Source organism: Salvelinus fontinalis, chromosome 36, assembly GCF_029448725.1.
Source record: "Salvelinus fontinalis isolate EN_2023a chromosome 36, ASM2944872v1, whole genome shotgun sequence".
NCBI lineage: Eukaryota > Metazoa > Chordata > Actinopteri > Salmoniformes > Salmonidae > Salvelinus > Salvelinus fontinalis.
In genome coordinates this window covers 5,314,248-5,329,302 of record NC_074700.1, presented here as the reverse complement: position 1 = coordinate 5,329,302, position 15,055 = coordinate 5,314,248, and the positions used below count along the sequence as shown (strand labels likewise).

Below are 15,055 nucleotides of genomic sequence, written 5' to 3'. Positions count from 1 at the left end.
TCACGCTCAACAGTTTCCTGTGTGTATCAAGAATAGTTCATGCTCCCAAAGGACATCCAGCCAACTTGACACAACTACGGAACGCTTTCGACACCTTGTAGAGTCCATGCCCCAAAGAATTGTGGCTGTTCTGAGGGCAAAAGGGGGGTTGCAACTCAATATTAGGAAGGTTTTCCGAATGTATGCAATACTCAGCGTATGTACAGGCCAGGCTATAGGACCAGGTGTTTTTCTTGATCACATGACCTGAACAGGAAAAACTCCAGACCATATATTCAGTCACATGGTCAGGAAAAACCCCTGGCTCACTTCATCACACCTCCGCATATTGGAAAATGAATCTTTGTCACAGCTAACCTGTGTGAGGCCTAAACTAGTCTGCAGCCTCTTCAACGTTATGAGAGACATCTGGTACACTTTAGGTTTGTCCTCTCCTTCTCCTGTACTGTACTTGATCGAAGGCTAGGTAACCTTTGCTGGGGCACCGGGGAGTACCAGGACTGGGGAAAGGCTATCGGGCTATATTTTACACACAAACACAACCCTGCTATGGTGTATTCTACACCTCTTAAATCCTGCATTTAGTTGATGGGCTTTTGTGTTCTTTACCCTTGTCTGGATGTTCACAGAACTTTCATAACTTACTGATAGGATGATGAATGAGAACATCATGCCTGTGGCAGGGATAATGCATGTTTCAATGGCCAACGTGTGAGTACTGTGCAAAAGATGATTTCACTGTTAGGCCGATAACCTGTATAGTGTTCTACAGTACCAGGAGAGAGAAAGTGCTTTCCATAGACAACATCACATTTTCAGTTGTGGCATTATTCCTCAACTGTGTTGTGACATCTGGCAGACGATATAGTTATCGCTGGAAAAATGTAAGATTGTTGCACATATGGTTTTTGACTCGACGGTGTGTTGTAGCTCATCTAAAATGAAAAAGAAAGGTCAAGTGGTGGTCAAAGGGTAAAGGGTGAGAGGTTAAAGGGTAATGGGATCCTTTCATATTTACAAATAACCTTTCCCAGCAGCACTATTGCTATCTCTAAAAAAGAATTATGGTGAAGAAGATCGTCAAACCTCAAACCCTGTAAGTCATAATGACTTTGTTGTGGCCTATGAATTAGACAGTAAAGGACCATAGTGTTGAAACAGTCTACAGTAAGAACATGTCGAGAAAAAAAATGGAATGGTTAAAGGAGCAATCAGCAGTTGCTACATCCATTATTGGATTTATGAATGAAATGATATGCACCCGTTGATTCTTGAAGATAGTATAAATGACTCATGAGCTTAGTTCAACTTATCAGAACTCAAAATATAAGCTTGTTTTACAAACACTGTATAGCCTCAAAACATGGTTCAAACTATGATTTTGATATCATGGATGATCAGTCCTTGCATCCATACACTGTCTGTGAATTTGAGTGATTACATTTCTGCAGCGCCATCCCTCAGCTTTTTACCAAAACAGTGGCGGGGATTCGCTTTCTTATTGTTGGAAAAGCATGTTATTGTAATAACATAATATGCTATGTCTGGAAGCTTCTTATATAATGGCATGGATGAGAAATTACCTGCAGAAGTTTGTAAATCTCTAAATCTAGTGAACATCGCCCTCTAGAGTAAAAAAAACAACATTGTTGAATACGTCATCAACTATGCGACACGTTGGTAAAACGCATGCGCAGGAAGTCCAACGCTAACAAATTTCAAACTTGGCGGCGGGTAGAAAGATCTGACGAGAAAATACAATACAATAAAAGGATATAACTAAATAGTTAAATAATGACGAGCACACTGAAAGGTATTACCCTGAAAGGAAGCGCTGAGCTTGTGGCCGAGTTTTTCTGTAAGTATTTCACCGACTTGGTTTTATTTGGGCAGTTTTTGTGACTGATCAAATAAAAAAGGAAAGGCATGCAGCATGAATAACATGGCGAGGATTTTCTTTGTGGAAGTTAGCCAACATTGTTTTCAGCTTCCACATCCGCATGTGTGCACGGCCATACGTTGTAAATGTATTTGCTTCATTCTTAGTTATTAACATTCTGTATTTTGTAGATAAGTTAACTAGCTACCTGTGTGGTTGGTTGTAACGTTTAACTAGTTACGTTGTTTTTCTCCCTGCAGCATTCGGTATCAACAGCATCCTGTACCAGCGAGGGATCTACCCTCCGGAGACGTTCTCCCGAGTCACCCAGTATGACATGAGCCTTCAACTCACTACTGACACCAAGCTGAAGAACTACCTGACCAACGTGGTATCTCAACTCAAAGGTACAGAATATTTTTGGGGCAGGGGACAGTGACTGCATTTATCAGACAGTACAGTGATTTTTTTTTATCTCTGTGATCTTAACTCCGAAAAAAGTATCCAATTGTCATTCTGGAGTGAAAGTAGAGATACCCCAATGGAAAATGACTCAATTGAAAGTCACCCAGTAAAATACTGCTTGAGTAAATGTAGAAGTCAAAAAAGGCACTTTCTGACCACTTCTACCACAGGAAAATATGTATGGAAAGTTTAGCTCAAATCAAAAGGGGTGCGGTCAAAAGTGATTGAAATCAAATGGAAAGACACAATAGCCTTGCCAGAAGGACTTTGAGTTAGGTTTTCACCATCTTGATCATTGTTTTCTATTTTCATTCCCTCACAGTATATCTGTTTCTTTTTTACTGTCATCTGGTGTGTAACTCCTGTCTCTGTATTGCAGAGTGGCTGTTTGCCTGCACAGTGCAGAAGCTGGTGCTGGTGATCACATGTCTGGAGACCAACGAGGTGCTGGAGAGGTGGCAGTTTGACATTGAGTGTGACAAGAGTGCCAAGGAGATCAGGTAATGGAGGAAACTGGAAACTGGAAACACTTATCTCCCTCACTAGCTTTAAGCACCAGCTGTCAGAGCAGCTCATAGATTACTGCACCTGTACATAGCCCATCTATAATTTAGCCCAAACAACTACCTCTTTACCTACTGTATTTATTTATTTATTTTGCTCCTTTGCACCCCATTATTTCTATCTCTACTTTGCACCTTCTTCCACTGCAAACCAACCATTCCAGTGTTTTTTTTTACTTGCTATATTGTATTTACTTCGCCACCATGGCCTTTTTATATTTTTATTTATTTATATATATATTTTGTTTGCCTTCACCTCCCTTATCTCACCTCACTTGCTCATATTGTATATAGACTTAATTTTCACTGTATTATTGACTGTATGTTTGTTTTACTCCATGTGTAACTATGTGTTGTTGTATGTGTCGAACTGCTTTGCTTTGCTTTATCTTGGCCAGGTCGCAATTGTAAATGAGAACGTGTTCTCAACTAGCCTACCTGGTTAAATAAAGGTGAAATAAATAAATAAAAAACACTCCAGCAGTGGACCTGACTACCACACACACACTACTCAGAACATTCTGGACTATTTGTGGCCTTCTAGTACATCCCACCAGGCCACTAGGAACAGTGTCATACTTTGAGAATGTGGGTACTTTTTATGAAGAGGTAATCCGTTTATGCCCTTTTGGCTATTTTGTTGCATTTGCTATTTCACCGCTTGCCAATGTTGCCTTTTCCTATCATGCAGGCCGCTGCAGTTAGGACAAGGTTAAGTCGTGCCTGACCACTTGGTGCAGTATGGTTTGACATTGAGAGTAAATGTGTGGTTGTCTTTGTGTATCTCTTCTCTCAGTGCTCCCAGGGAGAAATCCATCAAGTCCATCCAGGATGAGATTCGCTCAGTCATCAGACAGATCACCGCCACTGTCACCTTCCTACCCCTGCTGGAGACTGCCTGTGAGTACTGTGTGCGTGTGAACCAGTGTTTCCGTTGTCCGTTAATTGGCGGCTTTTGGCCAATAAAAAAAAAAGAAAATACAAGAAGGCAGACAAACCAAAATATTTCCGGACACGTCGTGTGCCAGAAAATATCTTGATGAAAACAAATATCTGATGTGGTCTTTCTAGAAATAATGAGGCCACTGTGTGACATTTGGGGGAAGAAATATTGTGAAACGCAAAATTTAAAGGATTTTCAGGCAGTTCCACATGTGTACTTAGAGAAATAAAAGTGAATTGGTCCATAACTCTACCTATACAACAACAGGCCTAGGACTATACATCCTTTAAGCAGGGTTCATACAGACATTGGCAAGTCAAATTCGAGGACTTTCGGGGATTTTTTCAAGCACTTAATTGTCATTATAAGGGAGCAGGAGAACTTTTAAATTGGCTACAATAATTGCAAGGACTTTTCACGCACAAAATTAAGGAAATGTCTGATTTTCAAGGTAGGCCTAAGAGATACTTGAATTTCTGAGTTCCAAGTTCAAGTAGGCTACGTCAAGCCCCTTGTATTGTTTAACATTGCATTTTGTTTTTTGACAAACAAAACGTATTTGTAATGTTATTTCGTTACCACTCGGCTATGTAATTTGTCATTATATCCAGAATAATTCATAGGAATAGCTTTGGGTGTTGTCTCTATCGTCCACAATCCGAGGCACCAAAACATATGGAAACATGAACACATTACCTTGATGCTTTCTCTGTTAAATCTAACGGGACCCTGCTGTAAGTCAAGCAGACAATAACAACAACCGACGATCAACATCAATTTGCTAAGGATATTAGATCCGACGTGGATCCATTCACCACTGTCTTCACCGGCATAACTAATGAGACACCAAATACTCTGGACGTTCTGTTTTCACATGTGCTATCGCTACAGCTGTTTGACACTTGACTGTCATTCGAAACAATTCCTGGATCAGATGTGTGAAAATATCGCGGCGTAACTAATCAGCTGGACACCGAATGTGCATCCAACAAGTATTGTGCACAATTTAATGAAGAACCACGTTAATGACAATATCGATCTAAGTTTTAAGTGTCAAGGTAAGATGACTATCGGTTAGGAGCATATTCGGTTTTGCAATCACATTTATTATTGTGGATTTGTGTGCCTGTGAGAACTGTTTTCACCCGGTAACGTAAGGAGATACGAAGGGTTATGTGGTTACACTGCATTTCTGAGATCGCTGTACAAGCCAGCTGTCTGACAGCTAGATCCAGGATTCTTACAGGGTTCAAATTCAATGTCTAATTTAACTAATTCGTGCATGAAAGATGACAACGACATAGATGCAAGGACAGAAAAGACCATGATAAAGGGTTAAACGGGTTTTAAATAAACTTGTGCATTTTATTGAATGAAGCTATGATCCCCCTCCCCTATATATTGATGTAATGACAAGAAAAAAATGGCAGATTTATCAACAGCTGTAACTAGTTGTCCAGCGTAGGAAATCCTCACTGGTACCCTAGATTATAGAAGGACCCATAATCTTCACTTTGGCTATGTATGGGGGGGGGGGGGGTTCTGCCACGGTCACTCTGTCACGCAGTGAAGTTTTCTGGTATTTGAGGATGTTTTGCCAGATTAATCTCCCTAAACAGAAATGACAGAAGTGTCACACAAATCCACCAATGAGGATTATTTAGATGTTTCTTCCTCTAATCTAATGCCTGGTCAAGTAGTTACCTTCAAAATGATAAGAACACTGCAAATGAAGTAATTTAACTACTGGAGGCACATTACAAAAATCACTCGATCGGGGATATTGACAAGGCAAGGCATATGGGGCGGCAGGTAGCCTAGTGGTTCGAGCGTTGGACTAGTAACCGAAAGGTTGCAAGATTGAATCCCCAGAGCTGACAAGGTACAAAATCTGTCGTTTTACCCCTGAACAAGGCAGTTAACCCGCTGTTCCTAGGCTGTCATTGAAAATAAGAATTTGTTCTAAACTGACTTGCCTAGATAAATGAAGAATGAATGTCGACAGAGGGACATTCATTCATAGCCTACCGACATTCATTCATAGCCTACCAACTCAACAAAGCCTATGATTTCTCCTTGCATAATTGTTGCAGTCACTTCCATGTGGTGTTAATGACATTTTACCACACTGCCTGATGATAACCTTTGACCTTTCTCCCCAGGTGCCTTCGACCTCCTCGTCTACACCGACAAGGACCTGGAAGTGCCGGACAAGTGGGAGGAGTCAGGCCCCCAGATCATCGACCAGTCGGAGGAGGTTCGCCTGCGCTCCTTCACCACCTCCATCCACAAGGTCAACAGCATGGTGACCTACAAGAGGACCGACTCAGCCTCGAGCCTGACCTCTAACCTACGACCCCCCCACTGTACATAGTTAACTCTCATGGTCTCCTCTCCTCTGCTGTGTACTATAGGTATGTTGGAGATTGACTACAACGGGTCTACAAATCGTACACGGTAGTCATTTAGGATGCCAGGTGATTTTGTAGATGGGTCCGTTTGGAGTCGGCGACTCCAATCTCAAACGCACACAATGCATATGAAAACAGAAATGTTACACTGCCCTCTTCTTCTCCCTTCAACTCACGTCTCTCATTATCTTTACATACAGTGCCTTCAGAAAGTATTCTAACTTTTCCCACGTTTTGTTACGTTACAGCCGTATTCTAAAATGTATTCAATGTTTTTTTTTCCCCCTCATCAATCTACACACAATACCCCATAATGACAAAGCAAAATAGTTTTTTTTAATGTATTTTTGCTAATTTATAACAAACTGAAATATCACGTTTACGTAAGTATTCAGACCCTTTACTCAGTACTTTGTTGAAGCACCTTTGGCTGCGATTACAGTATCAAGTCTTCTTGGGTCTGACGCTACAAGCTTGGCACACCTGTATTTGGGGAGTTTCTCTGTTTCTTCTCTGCAGATCCTCTCAAGCTCTGTCAGGTTGGATGGGGAGCATCGCTGCACAGCTATTTTCAGGTCTCTCCAGAGATGTTCGATCGGGTTCAAGACCGGCTCTGGCTGGGCCACTCAAGGACATTCAGAGACTTGTCCCGAAGCCTCTTGTGTTGTCTTGGCTGTGTGCTTAAGGTCGTTGTCTTGTTGGAAGGTGGAACCCCCCCCCCCCCCCACACACAGTTTTTCATCTCTCTGTACTTTGCTCCGTTCATCTTTCCCTCCCAGTCCCTGCCGCTGAAAAACATCCCCACAGCATGATGCTGCCACCACCATGCTTCACCTTAGGGATGGTGCCAGGTTTACTCCAGACGTGACGCTTGGCATTCAGGCCAAAGAGTTCAATCTTGGTTTCATCAGACCAGAGAATCTTGTTTCTCATGGTCTGAGAGTCTTTAGGCGACTTTTGTCTTTAGGTGCCTTTTGGCAAACTCCAAGCAGGCTGTCGTGCCTTTTACTGAGGTGTGGCTTCCGTCTGGCCACTCCACCATAAAGGCTTGATTGGTGGAGTGCTGCACAGATGGTTTTCCTTCAGGAAGGTTCTCTAATCTCCACAGAGGACATCTAGAGCTCTGTCAGAAGGACCATCGGGTTCTGGGTCACCTCCCAGACCAAGGCCCTTCTCCCCCGATTGCTCAGTTTGGACGGGTGACCAGCTCTAGGAAGAGTCTTGGTGGTTCCAAACTTCTTCCATTTAAGAATGATGGAGGCCATTGTGTTCTTGGGGACCTTCAATGCTGCAGACATTCTTTGGTACCCTTCCTCAGATCTGTGCCTCGATACAATCCTGTCTCAGAGCTCTACGGACAATTCCTTTGACCTCACGGCTTGGTTTTTACTCTGACGTGCACTGTCAACTGTGGGACCTTTTATAGACAGGTGTGTGTCCTTCCAAATCATGTCCAAACAATAGAATTTAGAATTTACCACCGGTGGAATCGGATCAAATTGTAGAAACATCTCACGGATGATCAATGGAAATAGGATGCACCTGAACTCAATTTCAAGTCTCATAGCAAAAGGTCTGAATACTAATGTAAAGAAGGTATTTCAGTTTATTTGTAATACATTTGCAAAAATTTCGTTATGGGGTATCGTGTGTAGATTGAGGATTTTTCAAATGTAATCCATTGTAGAATAAGGCTGTACCGTAACAAAATGTGGAAGAAGTCAACGGGGTCTGAATACTTTCCAAAGGCACTGTGTGTGTGTGTATAAGTAGTCCTTTTATACTGATTATTCTGTCCTGTCTTTTTCTCTGTGTATCGGGATACTTTGTTCTTCCTGGCTCACTGCTTTGATGTAAATATTGCCTGTAAGTGGTCACTGATCCACTTTGCGTTCATTTTTTTCTTGTCTTCTGAGCCTCTCTGTTTTAGAAGCTAGTGGTTTGTGTTGTATTTTTAAGAAATATTCCTGAAATGTGTCTATTTGATCATCCTCAAGTCTGATCTGTGTGTTACTACTGCAATTGCCCAGAAGGTGGCAAAGTAACAATTTTTTTTAGTTTTAGTTTTGGTTAGTTATCTCTCTGTAAATGTAAAATAAATGGTTGTTTAGACCAGTATGACGTTATCCAAAGTTTGTTTGCACAAATGACATGGCACATAGAAAATAAGCAGTATCCTTTTAATGGGATGTACCATTCAACTTGTCTCACAGTGTTCTTCAGAGTCAACGAGCAGGAGGGAGAAACCCGTCATGTCTTCACACGGAACCATTAAACATGTCATATTACCTCCGCTAACAACCAACAGGGCTGCTGTCCTGTGACTACACACAGCCATCTTTATAGATGCTGTAACTTCACATGCAACACACAGGTCTATCATTGGTGAAGTAACACATCTATTCTAGAAATACCAATCGGAGACCAAAGCTGTGTGGAATTGAAAGAAGAAAAGCAACTATCCTCGTTTTTTAAAGCACAACATCAGGAACAACAGTATTTCTGGAAACTTCAAGTACAAAATACAACCACAGTGACAACTGTGGTTCTCGGAGTGACCACGTACGTCTACACGGATAAGTGCTGCAGTTAGGACATGATTAACATTTGGATGAGTTTCTCCTGTGAATGACAGTGTACGCAGTTCACATATCTCTACCTGAAAACTACTATAGTATATCGTGTGAATGTTGGGGGCAGAAAGTTTAGAGAAAGACAAGTCATTTTCGGATTGAAAGATAGTGGGTGGTTATTCAGTCCTGTCATTCCCTGTATTGGAAGAAATGGAAAAATGAAAAAAATAATCTATAATGCCATTTTAAAATGTTCCACTATAAAGACGAATACATATTACCTCAAGGTAGACTGACAACATTGCAAATTGATTTTGGGCTTCCGGCTGTCAAGCTCTGCTTTCAGCTAGACACCCCAGCCTCACATTCAACACGTTTAAAAAAGGGAATGTCAAAAAAAGGACAACCAGCTGGGCTGGTCCATTATGAGGGCCAACAGGGTGGACAAGTGTCTACATACAAATGGGTTATTTTTGAAGTGTGAAATTGGACCTTTCATACCTATGTCACAGGAAGGCAGTGGAATCTTCTAGACCACGTGTCTAGTCTTTGGCTCCTTTACAATTTGCAAAGTTAAAATAATATAACGCCTAAAAAAAATACACACATGAATGGTCGGGTGAAGTTTTCAAAGCAGAGACATTTGGATCGTTCGGTAATAAAACGTACATTGTTTTATAAAGACGTGTGTGTGTGTTCTCAACATGACACTGACGATACAGTATAGAAATCGAATAAATATATAAAACATAAATATGCAATAGTTATAACGAGTGACAAAAATGTACGTTCTCTCAAAACCTTTGTGGTGTGTGCGTGCACCCTGGTGTTACAAACAAGCGTCTTACTGTGGTGAAAGTAAAGTTGTATCTCTACTAAGACCTGGGTTCAAATAGTAACCTTTAAATTGTACAAATCCCGCCCATCTGGCACTCCGGGCAAGCTCAAATTATTTGAGCGATTTCAAATACTGGTTGAACCCAGGTCTGTCTGTCTCCAGTACTATGGTGTCATATTGCTCCCTTGGAGCTCAGTAGGCCGATAGTAGCCGCGCACACTCAAACCTCTCTTCTCTCCTGTCCAGTCTACTTCACTTCCTCCGACTCAGGGATATACTATAGTGAGACTTCCTTCATGTAGGGAGTCGACTTTGTGCAAAAATAAAAAAAAGACTATGGTAATAAATATAGCTTAGTGTTGATGTGGTCTGCTCGGGGGTGGGGGTGGTGTAGGGTTGGAGTGATAGTGGGGATGGAGGAGGGACGTTGACCATTTCTACACCACTCCGTTGAAGAAGCCTTTGTCGCCCTGTTCGGACAGAATCTTCCAATTCTGTCTGTTCTTCTGGCAGCCCTCGAGTAGTGGGGAACAGGACTCGGACATACCAGCCAGGGTCTGATGGACAGACAGGGGAACAGAGAGAATGATAGCACACCTTCCTTATGTCAGTGTTTCCATGTCATACATGGTATATGGCCAATTACATTTTTCTTCAACGTGACAAAGATGATGTGCCTCACCTCATACAGCTGTGTACAGATGGCATCGATGAACGATACCTGCATGCTCGGAATCTTATCCCGCTTTTCCCGATTCATCAGATCCTAGGAAAGAAAACAAACTTCAGAAAACAAATCTAATTTGCTCTCAAATTGATATCTGACTTAGCTTGCCAACTCGTAAAAACCTAGCTTTGCACAAAGTCAGCATGTACACATGCCAGGATATTACAATCAGAGCCTTGTAATTCAATTTCACAAACCCTGATTTCCATTGGCCCAACTGAGCAATGTTAATAGCGCAATACAGAATACTAAGTACAGGTGGTAAGGCATAGAAGAAGTGCTTACTATTGGTTCAATGTTGAGTTCTTGTCTCTCCTTGTCCCCTTGCTCAAAGAACTCTGTGGCCACTAGCTCGGCTATCTGCAAGAGGAGATGGAGAGAGACAGGCAAAAAAGAAAGGTAGCTTTTAAACGTGCTTCAAAAGTGGAACGATGTGTCAATCGGGTGAAGGACAAATGTAACCCTCGTAGTCTTTTCAAGAGCCGCGCGCAGAGTCCGGTTTGATAGGATACAACCCTAGGATTGTGATCTGAATAAATGCTTCAGACAATCGTTTGTCCTATTCGGGCTTTTTAGATAGTTCACGCCTTTTCAACGATACCTATGCGTTTCGATGGAGGTGTTTTACACGAATGTGATACGAGGCAGGTTGAGGGGGAACGGAGGCTGGATAGGCAATCGTACTCCTGTTATGGGGATCAAAAGGAAATTCTCTGTTGCCAATTTGATCTGATACCCCCACAATAGCACCCGCTCAGTGCCCTACAAAGTGTTCCTTGACATTTAGAGCACGGGAATGATGCAATAGCGAGAGAGATAGAAAATAGAGATAGAAAGAAAGACGGTTGCCTCTTCTGAATAGAGCATCAACCCTGCTGCATTGACGAACTCTTTCTCTTAACAAGGGATCAATAAGATCTGACTAGGGCCTCGGGTCCCCAATCAAGGAAGTGTGTGTGTGTGTGTGTGTGTGTGTGTGTGTGTGTGTGTGTGTGTGTGTGTGTGTGTGTGTGTGTGTGTGTGTGGCAGCCATCTGCGGAACACTGATTGGAGCTGTGTAATCAAGACTAGAGAGCCCCGGGGGTTGGGGGGTAGGGGGGGGTTCACTTGGGGAAAGGAGAGAATGTGGGGGGGGAGAAGGAGAGAGGAGGAGAAGAGACACATTTTTTTTTTTACACATCTTGGCTGAAATAGCATCAACTCTAATAATATCTGCTGAGCGCAACGGAATAAGTGTGTATGTGAAAGAGACTGCGTGTGTGCACAGATTTTCTGTTAAGACTGTACTGAATTGCATTTGTGTGTGTGTGTGTGTGTGTGTCTGTGCGTGCATATCAGTTCTGTAGGTATTATGTGAGGAGAGGGGAGGACAGGGCTACAGCAGTTTGTGTCTATCCTCTAATGAGCATCTAGCTCTTTGATCACACACACACACACACACACACACACACACACACACACACACACACACACACACACACACACACACACACACACACACACACACACACACACACACACACACACACACACACACACACACACACACACACACACACACGGCTAGAGGCCTGTCTGAACCTCTCCCTCCATTGCACCTAGGGAGCCTAATGAGGAACAGGAGAAACAGACTTCCACAGGGGAGTTGAAGTGAGAAAGAGAGCGACAGCAAGGAAGAGAACATAATCTAATGGGAGAATAGAAAAGGCAGAGGTACTCATAAAGGAGGAAGACACGTTTCTATAGATTTCAAAGGAGGCACCATTAACGAGACAGTTTGGTTGATAAAGTGAGTCTTGAGTGTAGTGAAAGTTATCTAACTGGACAGTCTTACCCTCTTCTGTATTGGCCAAGGCTTGGTAATGGCAGAAATATCACATGCAGTCATCAGCATTGACCTTCAGGGGGTAATAAACCAACACAAAAACATTGTAAGACAAGTCGAGAGCGTTACACTGTTCTTTCCATGACATATACTGAACAAAATTATAAATGGAAAATTCAACAATTTCAAAAATGTTGCTGAGTTACGGTTCATATAAGGAAATCAGTCAATTGAATTTAACTCGTTTGGCCTGAATCTATGGATTTCACATAACTGGGCAGGGGTGCGGCCATGGGTGGGCCTTGGAGGGCATAGGACCACCCACTGAGGAGCCAGGCCCAGCCAATCAGAATTCGTTTTTCCCCACAAAAAAGGCTTTTCTGATGACAAAACAAACCCCTCATTATTAGGAAGGTGTTCCTAATGTTTTGTCCACTCAGGTATATTATACACCAGGGTTTAGTGATGCGGGGGGAAAATGTATAGTTACACATCGCAATGTAATTTTTGGACAATATTATATTTATAATTTTACTCCAAGTATCGATTTGTACAAAATAATGATATTTATTTTGCTAGGTAGCGTTAGCTAGAGCTAGTCGGCTGTACCTGCACCAAAACTCTGGTATTTTCATCCGATGGCTTGTTCTCATCTTCTTTTCAAATAGTGAGTCAGCATATTTCATCACTTTAATCCCATGAATAATCAAAACTCACTTTCTCATGTTCTCTTTTGTCTCCCTGCAGCAGACATAGTGAGCAATATGTTTGGAACATCAAATCGCAATACATATCTTATGTATTCATGTACATATCTTATGCAATTCCCAGCCCTACCAGGGTTGATGTTAATTCCACCTCAATCCAGCCAATTTAGAAAGTGAACAAAAAAAAAAAAGGCATATTATTTTCTATGGAGACTTTTTCATTGGGAATGTTTGATAGGGAATTTCAATTGCCTTTCGAAATTGACTGAATTGAAAATAGAATTGATCCCAACCTTGACAGACACAAACAATCTATCCCCAGGTGAATGGTGAAGATGGTATACTGTACGTAGTGTCCACTAACCTCAGTAAGTCTTTATGGTAGTCATCGTCCCAGACAAACTGGCTGTTCTTGGTCAGCTCAAAGAACTCTCCTCTCCTCCTGAAAAGATAAACAGATATCCAATTAACTGCATATCTCCCCTCCGCCTACAGTCTAGTTATACGCCCACACTTCAGACAGGGAGAGAGGGGGAAAGAGAGAGAGAAGGAGGGAGAGGGAGGGGATATTAGGAGAGAGGTGGGTGTAAAAAAAGATAAAAGTGTGATAGAGGTGGGCGGGGAGAGAGAGAGAGAGATATATAGCAAATCACAGTTTCAGAACATCATCATAGGATCTTCGAATGAATAAGCCAATGGGTTTCCACTTCCACCTTGACATTTTCCACAGCCCATCAACCTAAATTGAAGTTATAATGAAAATGGCATAAAATTCGACTTGAATGGGCTCCCTCTGTGAGCGTCCCAGCTGTGTGTGACATTGAACCTACTTCATGTACAGAGCCAGGTCCGTTGCCAGAATAGCCCTCTCGATCATCTTCAGAGTGGCCTTGTACTCATCCAGAGACAGACTGCTCAGAATCTGATTCCCCTGGGGGAGAGAGAGGGAAGGGACAGAGCGAGAGAGAGAGAGGGAGATGGAGAGAGAAAGCGAGAGAGAGGGAGGGAGATGGAGAGAGAAAGCGAGAGAGAGAGGGAGGGAGATGGAGAGAGAAAGAGAGAGAGAGGGAGGGATATCGAGAGAGAAAGAGAGAGAGAGGGAGGGAGAAGGAGAGAGAAAGCGAGAGGGAGGGAGATGGAGGGAGGGAGATGGAGAGAGAGAGAGGGAGGGAGGTGGAGAGAGAGAGGGAGGGATATCGAGAGAGAAAGAGAGAGAGAGGGAGGGAGAAGGAGAGAGAAAGCAAGAGAGAGGGAGGGAGATGGAGGGAGGGAGATGGAGAGAGAGGGAGGGAGATAGAGAGTGAGAGAGGGAGGGATATGGAGAGAGAAAGAGAGAGGGAGATGGAGAGAGAAAGAGAGAGAGAGAGAGGGAGATGGAGAGAGAAAGAGAGAGAGAGAGAGGGAGATGGAGAGAGAAAGAGAGAGAGGCAGGGCGTACAAGTTATTGAGCAAGTTCAACTATAGCATGGGTGCCATGGCAACACAAATTCCAAAACACTCGAAATCAATTCAACAATTGGATCTGCTCTCCTTTCTTTGCGATGTGTGTGTATAATGGTGTGACAACGTGTGTGTGTGTGTCTACTACATCCCAGACGAACTAAGTGAATCTGTGCCCATAAAGATGAAGCGCCACTTTATTACACCATAGAGGAGTGTTATCTCCTAGAGACTAGCAGCTGGAGCTCGTGGACTGCAACCCAAATGACATACTCCCTATACAGTGCACTACTTTTGACAAGGTAGTGAGTGGTAAGAGTTAGTGCACTATATAGGGGATAGGGTGTCATAGGGCACATGGAATTGGCACTAAAGGGGAAATGAGGAAACACTAGCATCCTGCTATGTATCTCAAATACATCATGGTGAATGTTTTATTGTTCCTGAAGAATAAATGCAGAACTGACTGAACGGTAACAGTTTATTTGGATAGCCTATCTGTAGATGCTCTACAATAACATTTCAACTGACTATCTACTAACCCTAATCCTAACCTTAACCCCTTATCCTAATGCTAAACTTAACCCTTATTCTAAACCTAACCTTAACCCTTATTCTAAACCTAACCTTAGCGTAACCTTAGCAAGCAGACGCTGATCAACAGATAGTTTGTTGATAGTGTGA

The 15,055-nt window shown here is 42.5% G+C and overlaps 2 protein-coding genes across 4 annotated transcripts in view; one reads left to right on the top strand and one right to left on the bottom strand.

Moving 5' to 3' along the window:
* The first annotated feature begins 1,701 nt into the window (after nt 1-1,701).
* Nucleotides 1,702-8,379, top strand: LOC129835069 (mitotic spindle assembly checkpoint protein MAD2A-like). The gene is made up of 5 exons (XM_055900422.1): nt 1,702-1,858; nt 2,140-2,286; nt 2,724-2,844; nt 3,704-3,807; nt 6,013-8,379. The coding sequence occupies exons 1-5, from the start codon at nt 1,795-1,797 to the stop codon at nt 6,222-6,224; spliced, it is 648 nt and encodes a 215-aa protein (XP_055756397.1). The 5' UTR covers nt 1,702-1,794; the 3' UTR covers nt 6,225-8,379.
* A 48-nt stretch (nt 8,380-8,427) lies between these two features.
* Nucleotides 8,428-15,055, bottom strand: part of LOC129835068 (cGMP-specific 3',5'-cyclic phosphodiesterase-like) — a 90,143-nt gene continuing 83,515 nt past the window's right edge. For all 3 annotated transcript variants that reach the window (XM_055900421.1, XM_055900418.1, XM_055900420.1), the window contains exons 17-22: nt 13,762-13,862; nt 13,296-13,373; nt 12,234-12,297; nt 10,685-10,759; nt 10,355-10,438; nt 8,428-10,229 (exon numbers count right to left, since the gene is read on the bottom strand). In XM_055900421.1, coding sequence (XP_055756396.1) covers nt 10,110-10,229; nt 10,355-10,438; nt 10,685-10,759; nt 12,234-12,297; nt 13,296-13,373; nt 13,762-13,862 — 522 coding nt within the window. In that variant the 3' untranslated portion in view covers nt 8,428-10,109. The remainder of the gene's footprint in view (nt 10,230-10,354; nt 10,439-10,684; nt 10,760-12,233; nt 12,298-13,295; nt 13,374-13,761; nt 13,863-15,055) is intronic.

Excerpts from the sequence above, each read along its gene's own strand:
- LOC129835069 (XM_055900422.1), top strand. The coding sequence starts at position 1,795 with ATGACGAGCACACTGAAAGGTATTACCCTGAAAGGAAGCGCTGAGCTT. Across the intron at positions 2,845-3,703 it reads AAGAGTGCCAAGGAGATCAG|TGCTCCCAGGGAGAAATCCA; the intron begins GTAATGGAGGAA and ends CTCTTCTCTCAG. Across the intron at positions 3,808-6,012 it reads ACCCCTGCTGGAGACTGCCT|GTGCCTTCGACCTCCTCGTC; the intron begins GTGAGTACTGTG and ends CTTTCTCCCCAG.